The following is a 20,580-nucleotide window of genomic DNA, read 5'->3' on the forward strand; positions in this document are numbered from 1 at the left end:
AGCAAGACTCCATCTCAAAAAAAAAAAAAAAAAAAAAATGTTTTTTTCAGACAGATTTTTTTTCAGACATGATGGGGAACAGTGGCAAAGGACCTCACTGTTGGAGGTGAAAATCCCAAGTTTGGTTTCAGACATGTTGAGTCTGAGGTTTGCTCTATGTCTCAGATTGACTGGATTTATCCAGGGAAGGTGATAGAGACTTCAAACTCAGTTTAAAATTTATTTTTTTCCTCATGGAAGTATGAAAGTACATCCTTCTCCCCACCAACCACAGTATCCAAAAGATGAGGGTTTTTAATGGTGTGTTTGTGGTTTTTTTGCAGTTTCTAGCACAAGTCATTTGTTTATTCCTGACCCCACTCATTGATTCACGCTCAGAGGCAACCTGCCAGTTCATTGGGTGCTTCGGAGCAGTGACAAATGGGAACAAGCAAGGAAGGAGGGGGATCTTCTCCCCCACACCCCACTACCCACTTCTTTTCCCAGCCACATATGTTTCTCAGACATACCACTTGATCCTTCATATCACAACAAGGGATAAGCTTCCAAAATTGACCTAATTAATGAATGTTTTTCTGAGGATGAACATTGTCAAGACAAAAACCCTATTTTTACTGCAAATGACAAATCTGCTGCAGTGAAAATAAAGCTTGAGATTTGGACCTAAAGAGTTGATTTTAGGGAGTTATGTGGGCTGTGTGAGACTCTTAATTTACATGAATTAAAATAAAGAATACCATTATTAACATCCCAGCAGATTAACTGTCTTCTGATTAGTAAAAGACTAATGAGTAAATCAGAAAGACTGATTCTACCACATGGCACAAAAAAAAAACATGACCTTTGAGAAGACAAACATACTGAAATTTCCACCAACAGAGGCCTGAATGAAATTACTGTACTGGGCACCTCTTGGAAATTCATCTAGACCTCAGTGCTTTTTATTTATTTATTTATTTTTATTTTTTTTTTTTTTTTGAGACGGAGTCTCGCTCTGTCGCCCAGGCTGGAGTGCAGTGGCACGATCTCGGCTCACTGCAAGCTCCGCCTCCCGGGTTCACGCCATTCTCCTGCCTCAGCCTCTCTGAGTAGCTGGGACTACAGGCACCCGCCACCACGCCTGGCTAATTTTTGTATTTTTAGTAGAGACGGGATTTCACCGTGGTCTCGATCTCCTGACCTCGTGATCTGCCCGCCTCGGCCTCCCAAAGTGCTGGGATTACAGGCATGAGCCACCGCACCTGGCCTAGGCCTCACTTCTTAGCAGTCACCTTAGCTAACAGAGTAGTAAAATTTTTCCTTACAATCTACATATTTATTAGAGTCTGGGTTCACAAAATATTATGATACAAAAGACAAAGGAAAATTTGCCTTGAATACAACCTAACATGCAGTATCAGAAAATTCAGCCTAGTTACCAGAAATGGGTAAATCTGATTCATCTTTTGTATTGATATATTAGAAGCATTTTTTTTCTCCTTGATGAGAAGTAATTTTAGAACATTACTTTCATATTAAAACCGGAATATGAAATAAAGGTGACCTTTTGAAGTCAATGTGAGATTCTAAAGAAGTGTTTACCTTTGGAGAGCTTCAAGCTATTCACTGTACTCTGCCATAACTTTGTGTAGAATTTTTTTTTTTTTTTAATAGAGACAGGGTCTCTGTTACCCAGGCTGGAGTACAGTGGCATGAACATAGCTCACTTCAGCCTTGAACTCCTTCAGCCACGAACTCCTGGGCTCAAGTGATCCTCCCACCTTGGTCTCCTGAGTAGCTGGGACTACAGGCATGTGCCACCACGCCCAGCTAATTCTTTTCTTTTGTAGAGATGGGTTCTCACCATCTTGCCCAGGCTGGCCTCAAAACTTCTGGGCTCAAGTGAGCCTCCTGCCTCAGTCTTCCAAAGTGTTGGAATTACAGGGGTGAGCCATCACACCTGGCCAAAACGTTTTTAAGAAACATGGTTTAAGTCTGGCATAAGATTAAGACAAGACACTGATAGTACAAGAGAAACTAAAGGAATCAAAACATAGTCATTTCCCTTTATGTCACTGTCATTCTGTGTGTAAATCACTCAGTTCCCACCTCTTCCATGAAGCCTTCAGGCTCACTTGGGCTCAGAGCAGGCCATTGCTTGTTCTGAATTGCATTCATGACTGTATATATCCACAGTCTATTTATTTATTTATTTTTATTTTTTGAGATGGAGTCTCGCTCTGTCGCCCAGGCTGCAGTACAGTGGTGGGATCTTGGCTTACTGCAACCTTCACCTCCCTGGTTCAAGCAATTCCCCTGCCTCAGCCTCCTGAGTAGCTGAGATTAAGGCGCACGCCACCACGCCTGGCTAATTTTCATGTATTTTTAGTAGAGACGGGGTTTCGCCACGTTGACCAAACTAGTCTCCAACTCCTCACCTCAGGCAATCCGCCCGCCTCAGCCTCCCAAAGTGCTGGGATTACAGGCGTGAGCCACCACGCCCAGCCTTCCACAGTCTTGATATAACTGGCTGGGCCATAGTGGACACTCATTGACGAAGGCCCATGGTCATGTTGTTTAGACCTTGACTATAGCATGACAAAAATGGTTCCTTACTGTGAAACAATAGCTTGGCTCCAAAAGGGATCCCAAGGTGGGTTTTTTTTTGCACTCTAACACAATTTACTCATTTGCTTATGGCATTACCCGTTGATTTCTCACCAAAAGCATTGTCAATCTGTCTATTCACACTTCGTTTTATGATGAGAACTGGTGAGGGAAACAGTGGGTGAATTGCCCAGCTACACAGGCTCTCTCCACCCTGCACTTTCTCTAGTCAGTGTGCTTCATTGCCCACCACCTTTGTCACATTCCCCCAGTTCTGCCCAATGCAGGACCACACCCTCTTCCCACATAAGCAAAGCCTGTGACTCTCTCCCTTCAGAGCACCCCTTAGACAGATTCCGAGTTGAGCAGGGCTCCCCTTAGGTCTACCCTGCTTGTTGTGGACTGTCTAAAGGGCACTGCTGTAAAGAGTTACCTCCACTGAACATGTCCTTTCTTTACCCCACAGACATAACCAGTGCGGTGCAATCCAAGCGAAGAAAATCCAAGTAAACAAGCAGGACGGCGACTTGATACTTGTAAATGTGTGACTTTTACAAAGAGCAATTTTGAGCTGTGACTTTTTTAAATCAATTTATGTACAATTAGTAATTTTAATAATGTGGCCCTTTTCCTAGTCCCTGCAACCTGTTTCATAAAGTGCAATGGGGAAAGCAGGATTGTTGAGCCCTTTTGGTGTTGCGAGTTGAAGTTCAAGGTTTCTAAAATGTTGTCTTGTATTGAAAGGAGCTAATGCCATTATAAATGTTATTAGTTTTCACATTTCCTAAGCAGCCTAGAGTACAGGGTGAGCATTTTTAGATCTCCTAATGATGTATTGTGCCGTGGAAGTACTATGTGTGAATAGCAGTAGTGGGGGCAAAAGCAATCTTCTCATTTGGAAACGTTGTAAATAATTTTATGATATAGTGTTTTGGATGTATTTGTTGTAGAAATGGACCAGTGAATAAAGAGAATCTAAGGATTTGTACAATGTGAAATAATGTGTTAAATAAATGTCATTGTCATAGAACATAAAGTTATGTTATTGGTAAGGGATTTTTGGGGGATAAGCTCTTTCTTTGGACCTTAAATAAGCAGACACAGCCTTCTTTGTGAATGGAATTCCCATCTAGTCCTCATTGAACCTGAGATGCCCGCCTGGCAAGTTGAGGAAAATGTACATACTTGCTCCCTCACCTCATTCTTGGCTTTGAAGAAACTAGCCCTGTTCAGCACTGTGCCAGGTATTTTGATATATATTGCTCAAATTTCTTTTGATGCAAATAACAAAACCAACTTAGAGAAGATCATTGGCCACCCAGGATTTTCTAGGGACAGGAAGCTGTCAGCAGGTGAGATGGCACTTTTTCACCATGTCACACATCTGCTCCTCCATTTGCATGGTGGATTGCTCCAAAACAATTGTGCTGACATCTCCTCCTTGCAGGAGGTAAGCCCAAACTGGCCTGTAAGATTGTGCCAGCATCAAGAATCTAGTCCAGGGCTGGGTGTGGTGGCTCACACCTGTAATCCCAGCACTTTGGAAGGCTGAGGTGGGCGGATCACCTGAGGTCGGGAGTTTGAGACCAGCCTGACCAACATGGAGAAACCCCGTCTCTACTAAAAATACAAAATTAGGCCTGGCGGGGTGGCTCATGCCTGTAATCCCAGCACTTTGGGAGGCCGAGGCAGGCGGATCACGAGGTCAGGAGATAGAGACCATCCTGGCTAACATGGTGAAACCCTGTCTCTACTAAAAAATACAAAAAATTAGCCGGGCGTGGTGGCATGCGCCTGTAATCCCAGCTACTCGGGAGGCTGAGGCAGAAGAATGGCGTGAACCCGGGAGGCGGAGCTTGCAGTGAGCCGAGATGGCGCCACTGCACTCCAGCCTGTGTGACAGAGTGAGACTCCGTCTCAAAAAAAAAAAAAAAAAAAAAGTGCAAAATTAGCTGGGCATGGTGGCGTGTGTAATCCCAGCTACTGGAGAGGCTGAGGCAGGAGAATCGCTAGAACCCAGTAGGTGGAGGTTGCAGTGAGCCAAGATTGCGCTATTGCACTCCAGCCTGGGCAATGAGTGAAACTCCGTCTCAAAAAAAAAAAAAAAAAAAAATCTAGTCCTGTTTAGGTCAGGTTTCCACCTTCAGTTCTGTGGTTAGAGCAGCTCCCAAATTAAAGGGGTCATTTTGTGTTACGTATTTCAGAGATGTCCACTACATTTCACTCTGGCTGTCCTGCTTCAAAATGTGTGTAGTCTCCAAAGCCAGCTGCTTCTGCCCCACCCTACCTGCAACTTTCAGGAGACTCTGATGCTTGGGGCCCTGGCCTTGTCTCAGCGTGGGTTTCAGCCTTCTGCTGCATCTCCCCCAGGGTTAGACTTCATCCTTTCCCCTCCAGTGGCTACTTGCCCTTGCTCTAACCCAGTGCCTGAGACCAAAAGGATGAGTTTGGTCATTCTGTCATGCTCTTATTCTCATCTCTATTTCAGCTGTCTTCATGTATGTGTCTTGCATTATAAGGATCCTCTAAAAGTAGTCATTTGAGTCAGACCCCATTGTCTGGCTCTGTTCCCAGTAAGCTTACTCCCCTCTTCCTCTCCCATATGACACACACACCAGAATCAAAGCCAGCTTTATCATAATATCCTATGCCACTACTGTGCTTAAGATTACAAGCTTCTCATACTTAAGCTCAACTCAGGCAGAAAGGATCATGTGCTTTAAATAGATTTTTATTTGTTTTTCTTTATATTAATTTTTTCTCCCGTAGAGGAATAGCATTACAGTCTGACAATCAAATTCTGTTACACACACACACAGGCATGCCACATGACCCAGCTGAGGTGGTTGTTTCCTTGAGTCTGTTGACACGTCACATGGTCAAAGTCTCCTCATTTCAGCCAGTCTCAACACAAAACACCCAACAGGGATGCACTCAACTTGTTGGTTCCATGTGGAACTAGCTGGCAGGGCGAGAGGGAAAGTAGTAGAAGGGGGCTATGCTGTGTCTGCATTCAGTCCCCTCACGTAAAGCCACATGGATCTAGGGGGGTATCCAAGAGCTCTGGTGGGGTCCGTGTTGCACCTAAGACATTATAGGTCAGAGCAAGTTGCTCAGAGGGTTCCAGGCAGGGGGCTGGGGAGCAGGCATACTCTAAAACAGCACCAAACTGCATTCATACACACACGGTGCCCTGCTGGGGCTAGACTGGCAAAGGCTGGAAAGACACCCAGCTTGAAGGAACCACTCAGACTTGCTGGGGAATAACTGGAAGTCACTCTTTGATGTAACTGGGACTCACTCTAGAAACAGGGGTCCCTCTGACACAGTTTTGGCAAAGTGCTGGTAGTACTGACATTAATACTCACAAATTGGTACAAACTCCTCTAGGGCCTCAGAAAACATCAATCAAAACAGACTGTCTAACCCCCTCCTAAGGTTGCATAGGACTTTGAACTCTGGTTCCCTCATGTATTCAAGTTCTGTGGTTTAAAAAAAAATCCTGAAGCATGCTCAAGGTGAAAGGCACATACACAGTCAATACAGTATGACAAGGGCTGATGCTTCAGGAGTCAGACTAGCAGGAGACTGAGTAGTGTTGGTTCTTAGAAATCTATACACAATTAAAATATTGCCACACCCAAATGCTACAGAATCTATAGGAAAGGTACAAAAAAATATGAGCCTTGCAACCAACCAGGTGAGAGATTGGGTTCTAGAACTACAGGAGCCTCCAGAAATATGGGTAAACAAAAGACCTTTTAAAATTTGAGCCAAATGCCCTATAACTTAAACTCTTCCCCCACCAGAAGGATCATGGGCACCACACAGGACTGAGCCTAGGTCCCAGCTGGCAGTGAGGAGTAGGCAAGAAGGGTTGGAGGGAGATTCAGCTCTTCGAGGTGCCAAAGACCCTAGGCTGGCTGTGAAGTGCCCAAGTGGTAGCTGGAAGAATAAAAGCAACTAGGTTCTGAAGGAGAACTTGGGAGAGGAGCAAGGCTGTCAACTACTGGGGCCCTAGTGGACGGGCGTGGGAGCTTTGATCTGTTTTTAGTGTTAATTTGGCTTATTCCCTGGAATAGGAGACCCCATCAGGTCTTCCTCTGTCCTCATCCCAGCATCCATGGGGATACCCCATCCCTTCCCCACATACCCCCTATGAGGCCTGGGGCTATAGGGTCAGGGAGGGCAGCTGCCTTTGCCCTTATGGGAATGCAGAGTTTTCTCCAAGCCTCAGCTTGGCTGTGAGGCCTGGAAACCTAGAGTTGGGGTGAGGGGAGGACCTATGTTCATATGTACCAAGAAGTCTTAAAAGTTCCAAGGAAGAGTGAGCACACACTAGAAAAGAACGGCTAGAAAGAGGAAATGGGAAGCAACTCGGGGCATCGCAAGAGGTTGTTGCTGGTGTCTGAGCCCAAAATTCAGTCTCACCACAAGAAGGGGAGGCTGGTGGCCCCTGCCCCTTCTGTCTCCCCCAGGGATTCAGGTTCCCTCTTACTGGAGGAGAAGGGGAGGGGGACCATAGGGTACCCATTTCTCCCCAGCAACCTAGAAAGAAAGAGAGGCCTGTGGGAGAAAATGAAAAGAGGCCCCCTGAAGGCCCTGAACCTGGATAGGAACAATTTGCAGATTGGGACAGTGGGGGTCCTGGACTCCTACTCAGGACTGCTGGCTAGCCATACTGAGCAGGGTGTGAAATACAAGGCCAGAGGCAAGGTGAAGGCTGAGCTGTCAGCCTTGGGATGGCTTCACCCCATGGTGTGTCCTCCAGCATCACTGCTCTGCACTCTGACCTAGGGTGTGTGCCCTTTCCCTGCCTAGAAGCCCTGTGGCCTGCATGTCTCCTAAGCTAGTTCTAGCACCTTGGGCTTGTGAACAGACGGCCAGGATGGTGGGGCCTTGCCCAGCTTCTACTCGGGTGACATGTCGGGGGTAGAGTGGCAAGGTACTAACTAAGCCCTTCAGATTTCAGGGCCTGCAGAAGGGTGGATTATAGAAAAGGGAAGTGGGGGCAGACTCCAGGCTTCAGCCTGGGAGCAGGGTTTGGCCTCTCTGAGCAAGCACAGTGCATTCCTTTGGTGCCCTGCTCCCTGCAGCTTCTCAACGTGTCTGTCCTGTCTGCATCTCCAGTAGGTTGCCTCGTTCCCTAGATTCCCTCCATCTTCTCCCTCTAACTCACGTCTCACAGTCCTCTTCTACATACTGTACCTTTCCAGGCCTAAGCAGCTCCACAGAGTACTGCCCCCAAGGCAGAAGGAGGGGGAGACTAAAAGCAAAACCCTGAGCCCTTACTAGAGGGCAATGACAGCAGGCCAGGCTGCACAGGCTCTACCTGGTCAGAGCTGGGCTCAGGGTCCCCACCATTTGGTAGGGAATTACTGGGAATGAAGAATAAGGGAAAAGGAGTGAGTGTAATGCCAACCATGGGATAGTGTGAGTCATGTAAGGTGGGAGTTGAAGGTGGGGAATGAGCCAGATCAGGGACTAGAAGAAGCTTTCAGAAATAGGGGCAGGCCAGAGGTAGAGGACTGGAGGGCAAGGGTGAAGGGGAGAGACAGGGATGGGGACCAGAGAAGAAAGGATGGAGGGGTCAGGAGTAGGGGGCATGGATGATTAGACGCTGGGTATGGGGGCCAGAAGGAGCCAGGGTGAAGGGTGAATGGGTTCAGAGGCAGATTAGAGGACCAGAGATGGGGAAATTGAGGGTGTAGGGGAAGGAACGGCTATCACCCAACCTCACACGCTTTAAGAAGGGAGGTTTCGGTGTCCAGCCCGAGGAGTCGGAGGAGCCCGACAGGGATCGGGAGTCGGCAAGGGGTTCGCGGCGCGGCCGGTGGACGCTCAGTAGTTGAACTGGCGCTGGCACGGCTGGTAGATGAAGCTGCCCTGGTTCTTGGACCGGCGCGGACGGCTCTCGCGGGCTCGGTTCTGCCGCTGCACCGCCTTGGCGCTCAGCGCGTGGCGCTCTGCCCGCTGCCGGGCCCGCTGAAGCCGCCGCACCTGGCCCGCCTTCTCCAGCAGCGCCGCCCGCGCTGGGAGAGGAGCGGCGTGGCGCGCGGCCCGCGGCTCGCGGCGGGCGGGCGTCAATTCCCTGTGAGGACAGAGCCAGGCTCGGTCAAGCCGGGTAAGCTGGGCGGGGGGGCTAGAGGGCGCTGCCATCTCCCACCCTTGCTTCGGCGCAGTTCTGTGTCTGTTCACATTGGGGTGCCCGACGCCCTTCTTGTGGGTACCAACCCGGAGGTGTCTCCTCGGTTCTAGCCCTTAACACGTAAACTGGACCTCGGGGAAGACTGGACCCCCACCCCCTATTCCACCCTGGCCTTTCTGTTTAAGTCCCGCTCCCTAGGCGCTCCAGCCACGCTCCTCAAGCCTCCAACCCCGGCCCCGGCCTCTTTGCCACGCCCCTCCTTCCCAAGCCCCGCCCCTCCATCCTCAGGCCCGCTTCTAGCCTCTCCCAGAGGCCGACCGGCCCCCCACTTTGTCTCAAAGGCAACCCTCCCAAGGCCGCTACCCCTTCGAACGCGGGGCGGGCTCCTGGCCCCACTCCCCCAGCCTCCTAGCCTGGACCCTGGCCTCCAAGATCCGTCTCCCTGGGCCTCCAGGCTACGCCCCCGGCCTGCTCACCCTTCGCTGAGGTCGCCGTCAGGCAGGGCCGCGTCCGGGAGCGGGGAAGGGGGCCCGGGCTCTAGCACTATGGTGCTGCCGGTGACGTAAACGGACATGCTGGGGTGCTCGATGAGGAGGTCCTCCAGGGGGCTGCTCTGGAGGCGGGCGGGACCGAGTCCAGGCCCCTCTGCAGTAAAACAGGCGGGAGGGGTAACAAACCAGCTCTCGTCCATCAAGGAGGGCGCGGGCGGAGGGCGGCCCGCGGGGGCAGGGGCGGCCCCGGGCCTGGGTGGAGCCGCGTAGCTGTCTACGGGGCGCGGGATGGGAGCCGTGCAGAGGAGGGGAGCAGCGAGGAGGGACACACACACACACACACACCGGACAAGGGGGCGGGGAGAGAAAGGGCATCGTTAGTCAGACCCGCAGCCCGTCCGCAGCGCCCCAGGGCACCCACAGGCCAGGAGTCTCGCCCTGCTGCCCTAGGGAACCTGACGTGCGGCCTCTCCTGGGCCGCCAGGAGAGGGCCCCGGCTTTCATGGGAAGGGGCCCCGTGACCCCACCTCCAGTAGGCTTGGGGGACTCCCCCGTCCCCCAGCAGCGCCCTTCCCCTCCGCTGCTTGGCCATCTGCCCTTAGAACGACTTCACAGGCCCAGGAGGCAGACCCAGGCCTCACCCGGCAGGTCAATGATGAGCCAGCCGTCCACTTCATCCTCCTCCGACACGAAGGCGCGGGGGCAGTCGAGGTCTTCGGGGGGCGAGGGGGTGCTGAAGAAGAGGCTGGTGAGGCGCTGGAACATGGTGGGGGGTGAAGCGCCTCACGGGGGCGCCCTATGGCAGTGCAAAAACCTGGGAATCATAGAAGGACGTGAGAGCCACTACTGATTGAGGTTCACCACACTCCTGGCCTGGGGCAGAGGACAGAAAATATGACACCCCCAGAGCAGAGAGAAGGGTACACACAACGGGGATGTGTGCGGACGCTTTGGGGAGATGTGCTTTCTGCATTCAAATCTAGGTGTTTTTTTTTTTTTATCTTCTGTACGATTTTAGGAAGTTATTTAACTTATCTGTGCCTTAGTTTTCTCATCTGTCAAAAGACAATGATAATAGTACCTTCCTCCAGGCTCTTACAAGAATTAAATAAGCTAATAATAGTATCCTCCTCCAGGCTCTAATAAGAATTAAATGAGCTATACCAAAGTTATTGAATGAGAAAAAAAGGTGGGGGTGAAGAACTAAATGAGCTAAACACTTATAAAGTGCTTAGAACTATGTCTGGGCATATGGTAAGCACTCAAAAAACTAATAAATTAGTTATTATTACAGGGTGCTTTAGGAACATGGAAAGAGTGACACATGACACAGCTCTGCCAGGGAAGGTCTCCAGAGAATTGGACATCCAAGCTGGACTCTGAGGAGTAAATAGGAGTTCTCCAGGCAGGGAGGAAATTGCCCATATTGTCTGCTTGTTATCATCATAATATAGCTAGGCCGGGCACAGTGGCTCACGCCTGTAATCCCAGCACTTTGGGAGGCAGAAGTGGGTGAATCACCTGAGGCCAGGAGTTCAAGACCAGCCTGGCCAACATGGTGAACCCTGTCTCTACTAATAATACAAAAATTAGCTGGGCGTGGTGGCAGGTGCCTGTAATCCCAGGCTGAGGCAGGAGAATCACTGGAACCTGCGAGGTGCCACTGCACTCCAGCCTGGGCGACAGAGCGAAACTCGGTCTCAAAATAATAATAATAATATAGCTAACATTTATGTTCCAGGCACTATACTAAGCAGCTTTACCTATATTACCTCATGTAATCCTCACGACAACTACAGGAAGTGGATAATTACTATCCTTACTTTACAGTTAAGAAATTGAGGCTCAGAGAAGTTAACTGTCCCAAAGTCTCAGAGCTAGTAAGAGACAAAGGTGGGATTTAATCCACGCAATCAGATTCCAGAGGCAGCACCCAGAATCACTATATTCTATTGCTTTTTCTGGGTGTCTGTCTGAATTTGATATTTTCAACTTGGTGACCAGGGGTCATGGTCCATATGTATTTTTCTGGGAAAAAGGACCTTGGTTTTCATCATGATTTCCTAAACAGCAATCTTTGACCCCAGAGATTAAGAACCACTCCTGGAGCCTGTGTGGTTTGAAAAGCACTGGCCAGCAGAAATCCCATAGAACTGCTACCATCTTACCATGTGATTTGGCACGTCTCAGTTGTGTCTGTCATATGAGGTGTAAAGATGGCATGCCGGCAGGCCCTCCCCCCTCTGACCCCCTTTTCCCGGGCTCCTGTTCAAGGGCAGCATCCCAGGGTAGGAGGAAGATCAGGTTGCTTGGGCTCAGGGAGACAGCAGGTCAGTGGGAGGTGATGATGGAGGGAGGGAGCTGTCAGTTTCCAGGGGCCCTTAAGGATGAGCACTGAGGGTTGGACCCAGACCCAGGTAAGCCCTTAACCAATCCTTCCCTGGGTGAAGATGAAGAGGGAGGCCTCCTACTGCAGAAATGGAAACACCAAGGTGGTAGCTCTAGATCTACCCCCTCCCCATGCCAACCTACCTCAGGACTAGAGCTTGGCTGGGGGCTGCTGGCCATACTCCCCCAGTACGTGAAGCCTGACTGACTCTCCACACCTGTTCCCTAAAGATGCTCAATGGTTTTGCTGCGGAGACACTTGTCACCATTCTCTAAGGGTGTTTCCACACTTCCTGTAGAACTTGCTGGGGGCATGTCCAGACTTCCCTGAAGGCATTTCTCCTCTTTCTACTAATCCACCTGCAGTATTGCCATGCTTATTGCTACCTCCCCCATTCCCTGGAAATGTTTTCACACTTGCTGCAGAATCACCTCACTTCCATACCCTGAGAATATTTCCACATTTGCAGACTCACAGTAGGCTTAAGATGCTGGCTTCCCTGGTGGGATGGGGGTGGGAGATCTACAGGGATTAAGAAGGTGGGGCCACCCCCAACTAGTGTCCACCCAGCACAATTCACATATCCCAACCCATCTGTAGCCACAGGGAGCTAGTGACTCCATTACCAAAAGCCCAGAAAGTTTGGCCCCTCTTGAAGGAAGGGAATATCGAGGCCTTGATGAGGCACATCCTCCTTCCAAGAACCTAGTACTTCATGGAATATGAAAGAGAAGTTAAGAGCTGTTTCAGGGACCATCATATTCACCCAGCCCATTTTACAATCTGATGATCAGAAAGAAGACATAAATCTATCCAAAAATACATGGCTAGATAGTGGCAGGGCAGACCTAGTCCCACGTTACTGTGCATCCAGTCCAGAGTGTACACAGTCAGGAAAGACTCAGCAAACAATCCCCAAGAATACAATGATGCAGGGGTACAGGGAGGTGAAAAAGACCTTGACCTAGCCACACCACCCCTCACCTAGCTACAAAAGGGTCTGGGGTTACTGGCACCAAGATTTAGCATGCATTTACTAAAGACCCACTGTGTACCAGAGCCTGCACTGTGCCTCTTCAAATTTCAGATAGGTTTAGGGGAGGGAGGCTCAGGGGAAAAGCTCCCTGCCTGAGGTCACACAGCAAGTCAGTGACAGCCAGGAGTGACAGCAGCACCAGCCAGCCAGTGCCTGCCCCCTCTCCTGACTACTTGGGGAGCCTCCCAGATTTCCTTTCCCAGCCCTGCCAGCTTCCTGGTTCTCACATTCCCAGTTCTGCTCCAGGGAGAACCATTCCCTTTAATAACTACAGCAGCTCTGCCCAGAATAGCATTTGTGCCCTAAGCCACCCCTACCCCCAGCCCATCCTTGAGCAAACTCCCAGCAGGAATGGAGTTCCTGGTTCAGCCTCTAGGCCCATCCGCTTGTTAAGTCAGAAACTCTCCTTATCCTGTCCCTTCTCCTATACTCTCTGTGGGCAGAGGTGAGGAGGGAGCAGCAAAACACCTGCAATTGTCTGCACTAGGCCAGGTCAGGCCATTCCTAGCTGACAACCTAGGAAGTTGGGGAGGTAAAGGGCCAATAGAGGGAACTCTCACCCCACCCTCCACCCCAACATCAGCCCTGGAGACACCCCGAGGCAGCCAATGACTCACCTCTCTGTGATCCAAACAGCTGGGAGGCAGCGATTTTATTGGACTCTAGGACTCCAAGGTACAGTGAGGACAGAAGGGGTCAGGACCACAAAAGGTGAACCAATCTCCAGAGATTCCCTGGAAAAAGGTCCAGCAGTAAGGAGACCTGGGAGCCTGTCAAACCGTGATGAGGCTGAGCCCAAGATCGGGTTCCCAGTGGAAGGAGGATGTGTATCTTACCACTTGTATTGAGCCCCTATTCTGTCTATGCCCCTGGCTAATAATGCATCTGTCACTCAGTGAGCATGACTCTAATTGGTTGTGTGACCTCGAGGGAGCTAATCCTCCTCTCTGGGCCTGTTGCCCCTTCCGTGCACTGGGGTCTAAGACCCCTCATTTTGGGTCTGGGAGTGACATCAGCTAAGGCGCTGCACACAAATCAGGGATTAGGAGGATGTTATTCTGTTAGTCCCTGGGGGCGGAGTCTGGAGCCAGAGGGAGGGGATCCCACCACCATCTGGTGCTGTCCCAACCACCTGGAGTCCCAGGCAGCCCTGAACTCCTGACGACCCCCTCAACCTAGGCCCAGCAGCGCCGTCTGACTCCTTCTCAGGTTGCAAAGAGAAAGTAGGGGATCAGAGGCCTGACCCCAGACCCTGGATTAGCCTAGGAAATCGCCAACCCCCCTGCAGCCCCCTTTGAATTGCAGCGTCTCACCCAGGGCCCAGCCCCGACACAGCGGCTACCGGGTCACGGGAGGACAAGCGACCCGAGCCTGTGGGGGCGGTGCCGGCCTTGGTGACGTCTCAATGTCATATGCAAATAGAACGACGTCATGGTCTACCGGGCGTACGGCAACCAATCGGGAGCCGGGAACGCGGCCCCGGCGGCCGCCGGCGGAGACAGACAAAGGCCCGGACGCGGGGGGCGCAGGGCGTGTCCGTGGCGGGGGAGCCCCCAGGCCCACCCGGGTCGGGACTCACCTGGGGGCGGGAGGCGGGCGGCGCGACGTTGAGGTAGTTGTGCGGCGGGGCGCCCCAGGGTCGCCGGCCGCTCACAGGCCGGGCCGCATCGCCGGGGCTCGCGGGGGAGGCGGCGGGGCCGCGGTCGCTCCGGGCTGCTGAGCTCGCCCGCGGGGCTTTGAGTCTGTGCGGCCGCTGCGGCGGGGCTCACTGCACAAATTGGAACGTTCAAACAGCTGATTGTGACGTCACAAAGGGGCCCGCCCGCCTCACGTCACCGGCTGGCCGGGCGGCGGCCAATCCCGGGCTGCGGATCCCCCCCTGCCCCGCCCCTGCCCTCCCCTCCCGGTTTGCGGGCCAGGCGCCCTGGCCGGGAAACGTTCTCGGAACCGGGAGGGTGAGTGTTCGGGGAAGCAGCTGCGGGGAGCTGGGAGCCCTGCGCCGCGGTGAGCTCTCCGCGAGGAGGATCTCCACTCCCTCCTACCGGCTCCTCGTTTTCCTCACTCTTCCCGGATCGCAGCGCCCTCACCTCTCCCACTGCTCCCCAAATCCTTTCCCTGCATCCTATATCCAAGTCCCCCGATGCGGACCCTGTTCTCGATCCACACCACGTCCGTGCACCTCCATTCTCCCCACTGCCCTTCTCCCTGCTCTCCCTCCTTCCTCTGGCTCACCTCCTCAGCCCTACACACTTTCTGCTTTCCCACCCCGTTTTTCCTCAGCTCGGCAGGCTTGAGAGAAGAGGGACATCCCCCACCCCCGGTTCCGGGGGAGCATCTGGGAATGTAGAGAAGTTAGTGAAGCTGACGTGAAATTTCGCAGAGTAGGACTTGGAGAGGAATTGCCCTGGGCTGAGTAGACATTGACCTGAGACGGCTCTGCACTTGAACGTTTACACACCTTATTTAATCTACGTTGCTACCGGGGCTGTACAGAAGTGGCAGGACAGGGACTGATTATGAGTCCTGATTTACACGTGGGAAAGCTGAGTCTCACAATCTCACTGTGAGCATGTGAACTCATGTTCAACAATGCATTCGACATTTATTAGGCACCTACTATTGCACCATCATACCACTAGCTGACATGTATTGAACACTTACTGTATGCCACGACCTGTGCTATGGGTGTGTTTATTTTATCTTCACAACAACCCAAAAGGTAGCTATTGTTCCGTTTTACAGTTGAGGAAACAGACTCAGAGAGCTCAAGTGACTTTCTTAGGTCACAAAAGTATAGTCAATGGCAGAGCCAGGATTTGAACCCATAGTCCCCAGCCCTGACCCTCTCTATTCTCTACATGCACCAGATGGTCTAAACCTCAAGGCGCTTCAGCCTCCCCAGAATCCTGGCTTTCAGTCCTGACTGTGCCCTAGACTTGCTGTGTGACTTCAAGTCATGTTACCTCTCTGGGTCTCAGTTCGTCAAACAACATATCCAGGCTTCCCTCTAGAGCTGCCATTGTAAGATTCTTCCAAAGTCTCTGCCCTCAGGATTCCGCACACCCCACGCTCTAGGCCCCAGCTCTCCCAGTGGCCTGGGAGATGCCTGAGAAGAGACCACAAATACACATATCAGAATCTCCAGGGCCAGAGGTTCTAGGTCAGCAGAGCAGCGCTGGTGGGGGAGGGTCCGAGAACTGCCCACCTAGCCCAAAAGGAGGCTGGAGGTGACCTAGCCCAGAGGTTAATGCTCTAGTGATAAAACTCTGTCCCAACCTCATCTGAAACCCCCAAGGGACTCCTTAACCCTAGCGACAGGGGAAGAAGCCAGAAAAAAATAACCCAAGGCTGAGGGGTGGAGAGGGGAGTGGCATTGTGGCCCTTGGAGTGTTATACCCGAAGTGTCCTCATTCCATGCAACTCTGAGCCTCTGCCCATCACAGCCACTTCCTGCTAACCTCATACCCTTTCAGACTTACTTGCTGACTTTAACTAAATAATCCCTAACAGGTCTCTCCTGTCCAGCCACTTGTTTGTTCTAAAACCTGATGTGGCTCCTAAAGCCCCACACTCCTAACACAGCACTCATGCCCCCCATGCTCCAGCCCCAGTTCTCTCCAGCTTCACCTCCCCTTCTCCTACACTCATCTGGTGCTAAAGTCAAACTCCTTGTTGACTCTACAGCGCTCTCCCACCTCCACCCTTTTGCTCAAGCTGTTTCCCCTGCCTGGAATGCCTTCTTCAGAACTTTCTGAAATCCAGATCTTTCCTGTCTTCAAGATGCTACTTGGCCAGGTGCGGTGGCTCACACCCATAATCCCAGCACTTTGGGAGGCCAAGGCAGGAGGATTGCTTGGGGCCAGGAGTTTGAGACCAGCCTGGCCAACATAGCGAGACCACTTATCTGCAAAAAATGAGAAAACTAGCCAGATGCCATGCACCTGTAGTCCCAGCTGCTTGGGAGGCTGAGATAGGAAGATCACTTGGGTTTAGGTTACAATGTGCTATGATCAAGCCACTGCATTCCAGCTTGGATGACAGAGCCAGACCCCGTCTCTTAAAAAAAGAAAAAAGAGAGAGAGAAAGAGAGAGATGCTACTCACCCTTTTTTCCTCTAGGTAGCCTTCCTTGTCCCTACCCATGAGCTGATGGCTACCTTGATGGACAGTCATTTATTTGTTCCATAAACAGTAAGTGATGATGACTCATTGTATGTGTATGTGTCTTCTCAAGTGGATGGTTGGCATCCCAAGGGCAGAGTCTTTGTCCCTGTACTGCCCCCACCCAGCTTGTGGGGGTCTGGCATAGAGTAGACTTTCATCAAAGGCTCAGTAGTTACAGCTTGAAGCTTAAGAAGGGTGGCTGGGGGGGTGGGCGTGGTGGTTCACGCCTGTAATCCCAGCACTTTGGGAGTCCGAAGCGGGCGAATCAAGAGGTCAGGAGATCGAGACCATTCTGGCTAACACGGTGAAACCCCGCCTCTACTAAAAATACAAGAAATTAGCTGGGCATGGTGGCGGGCACCTGTAGTCCCAGCTACTCGGGAGGCTGAGGCAGGAGAATGGCGTGAACCCAGGAGACAGCTTGCAGTGAGCGGAGATAGCGCCACTGCACTCCAGCCTGGGCGACAGAGTGAGACTCTATCTCAAAAAAAAAAAAAAAAAAAAGGGTGGCTGGTTCAGGAGTATACACCTGCACTCTCTACCCTGTGTACAGGCAATGGTCTGTTGAGCACATGGTTCTAGTTCCCCAAGCCCAGTAAAGGGGGCTCTTGGCTACACTCTGGTACCCTAAGTGACCGGACTCTGTTCCCAGAATTAGCTGAACCCCATTTCTAGGCTGCTAAGTCTTTCTAGGCTGCTAAGTCAGATCTCAGTCTTCCATTTCTCTGTAGAGTCAGAGGTACCCATGGAAGTCCCCTCCTGAAACCCCTAGGACCCATTCCTCCTGTCCACTACAAAGATTTATTACCTGGGCTGGAGGGGGCCTCAGACCTCAACTCATCTAAACCCCTCATTTTATAGGTGAGGAAACTGAGGTGCAATGAGGCACACGCAGGTCAAGATACTTGCTTAGAATCATACAGCAGCAAAGCTATGTACTGACCCTGGCCCCAGAAAGTGGGCTTAGTATTCTGAGACCCCGGTCTGGGCTGGCAGGCTGTAAAAAGAGGCAGCAGAGCTGGGCGCGGCAGTGCAGGCCAGTAATCATAGCACTTTGGGAGGCCAAGGCAGGAGGATCGCTTAAGCCCTGGCCTGGCCAACATGACAAAATCCTGTCTCTATTAAAAATACAAAAATTAGCTAGGTGTGGTGGCCTGCACCTGAAAACCCAGCTACTTAGGAGGCTGAGGTGGGAGGATCAATTGAGCCTGGGTGGTTGAGGCTGCAGTGAGGTGTGATCATGCCACTGCACTTCAGCCTAGGCAACATAGGGAGACACTGTCTCAAAAAAAAAAAAAAAGAGGCAGTGAACATCATGCTGGGGTAACTCTGGAGTCTCATTTCCAATCAGATAGAGGGTGCCATTCCTATGTACACACATGGATAATCATGGGTATCTGTGCATACAATGAAGGCATCCATATATAAACATATACACACGTGCACATGAGCTCATACTCAGAGTTAATAGGGACCCACGCCCATCTAACCCATGCCCAGGTGTGAGTACCTGCCCAATTTCATGGGCTGCAGGACTGGAAGTCAAAAGGCCACCCTTCAGGCCGGGCGCAGTGGCTCACACCTGTAATCCCAGCACTTTGGGAGGCCGAGGCAGGTAGATCACCTGAGGTCGGGAGTTCGAGACCAGCCTGGCCAACATAGTGAAACCCTGTCTCTACTAAAAAATACCAAAAAACTAGCCAGGCGTGGTGGCATGCACTTCTGGTCCCAGCTACTTGGGAGGCTGAGGCAGGAGAATTGCTTGAACTCGGGTGGCAGAGGTTGCAGTGAGCAGAGATTGCGCCACTGAACTACAGCCTGGGCAACAGAGCAAGACTCCATCTCAAAAAAAAAAAAAAAAAGAGGCCACCCTCCTATTCCTCGGGCTTGCCCTCACCTGGGGGCTCCCCACTGGCTTGCACCTCCCATTGCCTGCCCCCCTCCTTGCCCCCTTAAAGTGATGTGTCAGCCTGGGTGTGTCACTCAAGGGACCTTGCGCGTACTTGGGGGTATGGGCCAGCTGTGTGCTTGGCTGGAGAACTGGCTCACCACTCCCTTCCTTCCCCACTCTCCCCTGCCTCCCGCCCTGAGATAGACAGTGAGGCTGAGAGGAATCCCTCTGACATAGATAATAAATTCTTCCTATCTTAACGGTGAAAAAACCGAGACAGAGAGGGGAAAACATTTAATTGGTAAAGCCAGCTAGAGCAGGTATAATCCCCAAATTCCCCCAACAGATGGGCCTACACATTAACAAGAGGCCATATTCCAAGAACTTCTATTCAAAAAGCTTTGTTGTGGCCCAGGTGTGGTGGCTTACACTTGTAATCCCAGCACTTTGGGAGGCTAAGGCCAGCACATAACTTGAGCTCAGGAGTTTAAGACCAGCTTGGCCAACATGGTGAAACCCTGTCTCTACTAAAAATACAAAAATTAGCCAGGAATGGTGGTGGGTGCTTTTAATCCCAGCTACTCAGGAGGCTGAGGCAGGAGAATCACTTGAACCCAGGAGGTGGAGGTTGCAGTGAGCCGAGATCGCACCACTGCACTCCAGCCTGGGCAACACAGCAAGACTCTGGCTCAAAAAAAAAAAGCTTTGTTCAACCCACAGATGTCTGAATTTGAGAGTAACTCAAATTGTGGGGTGTGTGTGTGTGTGTGTGTGTGTGTGTGTGTGTATGTGTATAAACCCTGGGATGATTGTCAGATTTCAGTCTTGGTCTGTCCTGGGCTCACTGCCTGAGCCTGGGCAAGTCACTTCCTTTTTCTTTGCCTCAGTTTCCCCATCTGCAGAATGGCTGGCTCCATGCTCCCTTAACATACCTCCCAGTCTCAACCTCAAGGCATCGTGGCTTGTTTGTGTGAACTGCGCTTAATGGCCCTGTGAGCAAGGAACTGATGATCAGGACAGGATTCATTTCAGAGAGAAGAGGCGAGTGGCAGAAAGCCAAAAGCCTGGCTTAGTTTGAGTCCATCTGCCCATGGTGTGAGGGTGGGACAGTGACTTTGGGGTCCCAGGGCTATATTTGTGAGTGTGGACAAGTGCCCAAGTGAGCTGCTGTAGTTGAGTGCCCAGCATGATTTCCCACATTTAGAACTTTATTTTTCTAATTTTGTTTTTAGAGACAGGGGTCTTCCTATGTTGCCCAGGCTGGTCTCGAACTCCTGGGCTCAAGCAATCCTCCTACCTAGGCCTCCTGAAGTGCTGGGATTAGAGGCCACCGTGCCCAGCCCTACGTGTAACATTTAAAAGAGAAATTGCTGTATCCCTCCTTGGCCATCGTGGTGAGAAGGGATAGCTTTGGGGCCATCCAGGAGCAGAAAGAAAGGAACTGGCATCTGGAGTTGCACTCTGTCTGTCTTAACCAGACAGGGCCAGATTCTGCAACTCCCTTCTGGGTCTCTGCTTGGGAACTGGGTCCTTAGCAAGCTTTGAGGCTAGGGAGGAGAGGGTGCAGAAGAGAAGGGGGTTCCCTCCTGCTGAGTCAACCACTCTGCTAGGAGCAGATAAACTTCCCGAAGCTCAGACCACTTCCCTCTCCAACTCAGAGCTCTTCCTTGGCTCCCTCCCACTTCCAGGCTGAATTCACACTGCTGGCCGGGCACCCTTTCATGGTACTGGGTACACAGTAAGCATCCGGTAAATTCTGACTGGAGGGATAAGCAAAACTGTGTTCACCTACTCTTTCACCGTTCTCTGTACACACGCACACGCACACCCTTCGCAAATAAACCATCAGCTTTCCTGCTTCCAGTATTTGGCTCTT

At 51.4% G+C, this 20,580-nt stretch overlaps 2 protein-coding genes across 8 annotated transcripts in view; one reads left to right on the plus strand and one right to left on the minus strand.

Annotated features, from left to right (window-relative positions):
- Positions 1 to 3,617, plus strand: part of NCOA6 (nuclear receptor coactivator 6) — a 113,939-nt gene extending 110,322 nt beyond the window's left edge. For 4 of the 5 annotated variants that reach the window (XM_030825203.1, XM_030825204.1, XM_030825205.1 and 1 more), the window contains one exon: positions 3,053 to 3,617. In XM_030825203.1, coding sequence (XP_030681063.1) covers positions 3,053 to 3,096 — 44 coding nt within the window. In that variant the 3' untranslated portion in view covers positions 3,097 to 3,617. The remainder of the gene's footprint in view (positions 1 to 3,052) is intronic. The other variant, XM_012511984.2, reaches the window with a different exon arrangement.
- Positions 3,618 to 5,299: 1,682 nt separating this feature from the next.
- Positions 5,300 to 14,452, minus strand: TP53INP2 (tumor protein p53 inducible nuclear protein 2). 3 transcript variants are annotated; one of them, XM_003273556.4, is made up of 5 exons: positions 14,230 to 14,452; positions 13,268 to 13,384; positions 9,867 to 10,039; positions 9,211 to 9,499; positions 5,300 to 8,677 (listed from the first exon to the last, which is right to left on the minus strand). In XM_003273556.4, the coding sequence occupies exons 3-5, from the start codon at positions 9,988 to 9,990 to the stop codon at positions 8,428 to 8,430; spliced, it is 663 nt and encodes a 220-aa protein (XP_003273604.1). In that variant the 5' UTR covers positions 9,991 to 10,039; positions 13,268 to 13,384; positions 14,230 to 14,452; the 3' UTR covers positions 5,300 to 8,427. The 3 variants fall into 3 exon arrangements, with proteins under 3 accessions (XP_003273604.1, XP_030681068.1, XP_030681067.1); XM_030825208.1 differs by having other exon boundaries at positions 9,211 to 9,379; positions 14,230 to 14,434; XM_030825207.1 differs by lacking the exon at positions 14,230 to 14,452 and adding an exon at positions 13,964 to 14,024.
- Between the last annotated feature and the right edge of the window lie 6,128 nt (positions 14,453 to 20,580).

This window comes from Nomascus leucogenys, chromosome 13 (assembly GCF_006542625.1).
Source record: "Nomascus leucogenys isolate Asia chromosome 13, Asia_NLE_v1, whole genome shotgun sequence".
Lineage (NCBI taxonomy): Eukaryota > Metazoa > Chordata > Mammalia > Primates > Hylobatidae > Nomascus > Nomascus leucogenys.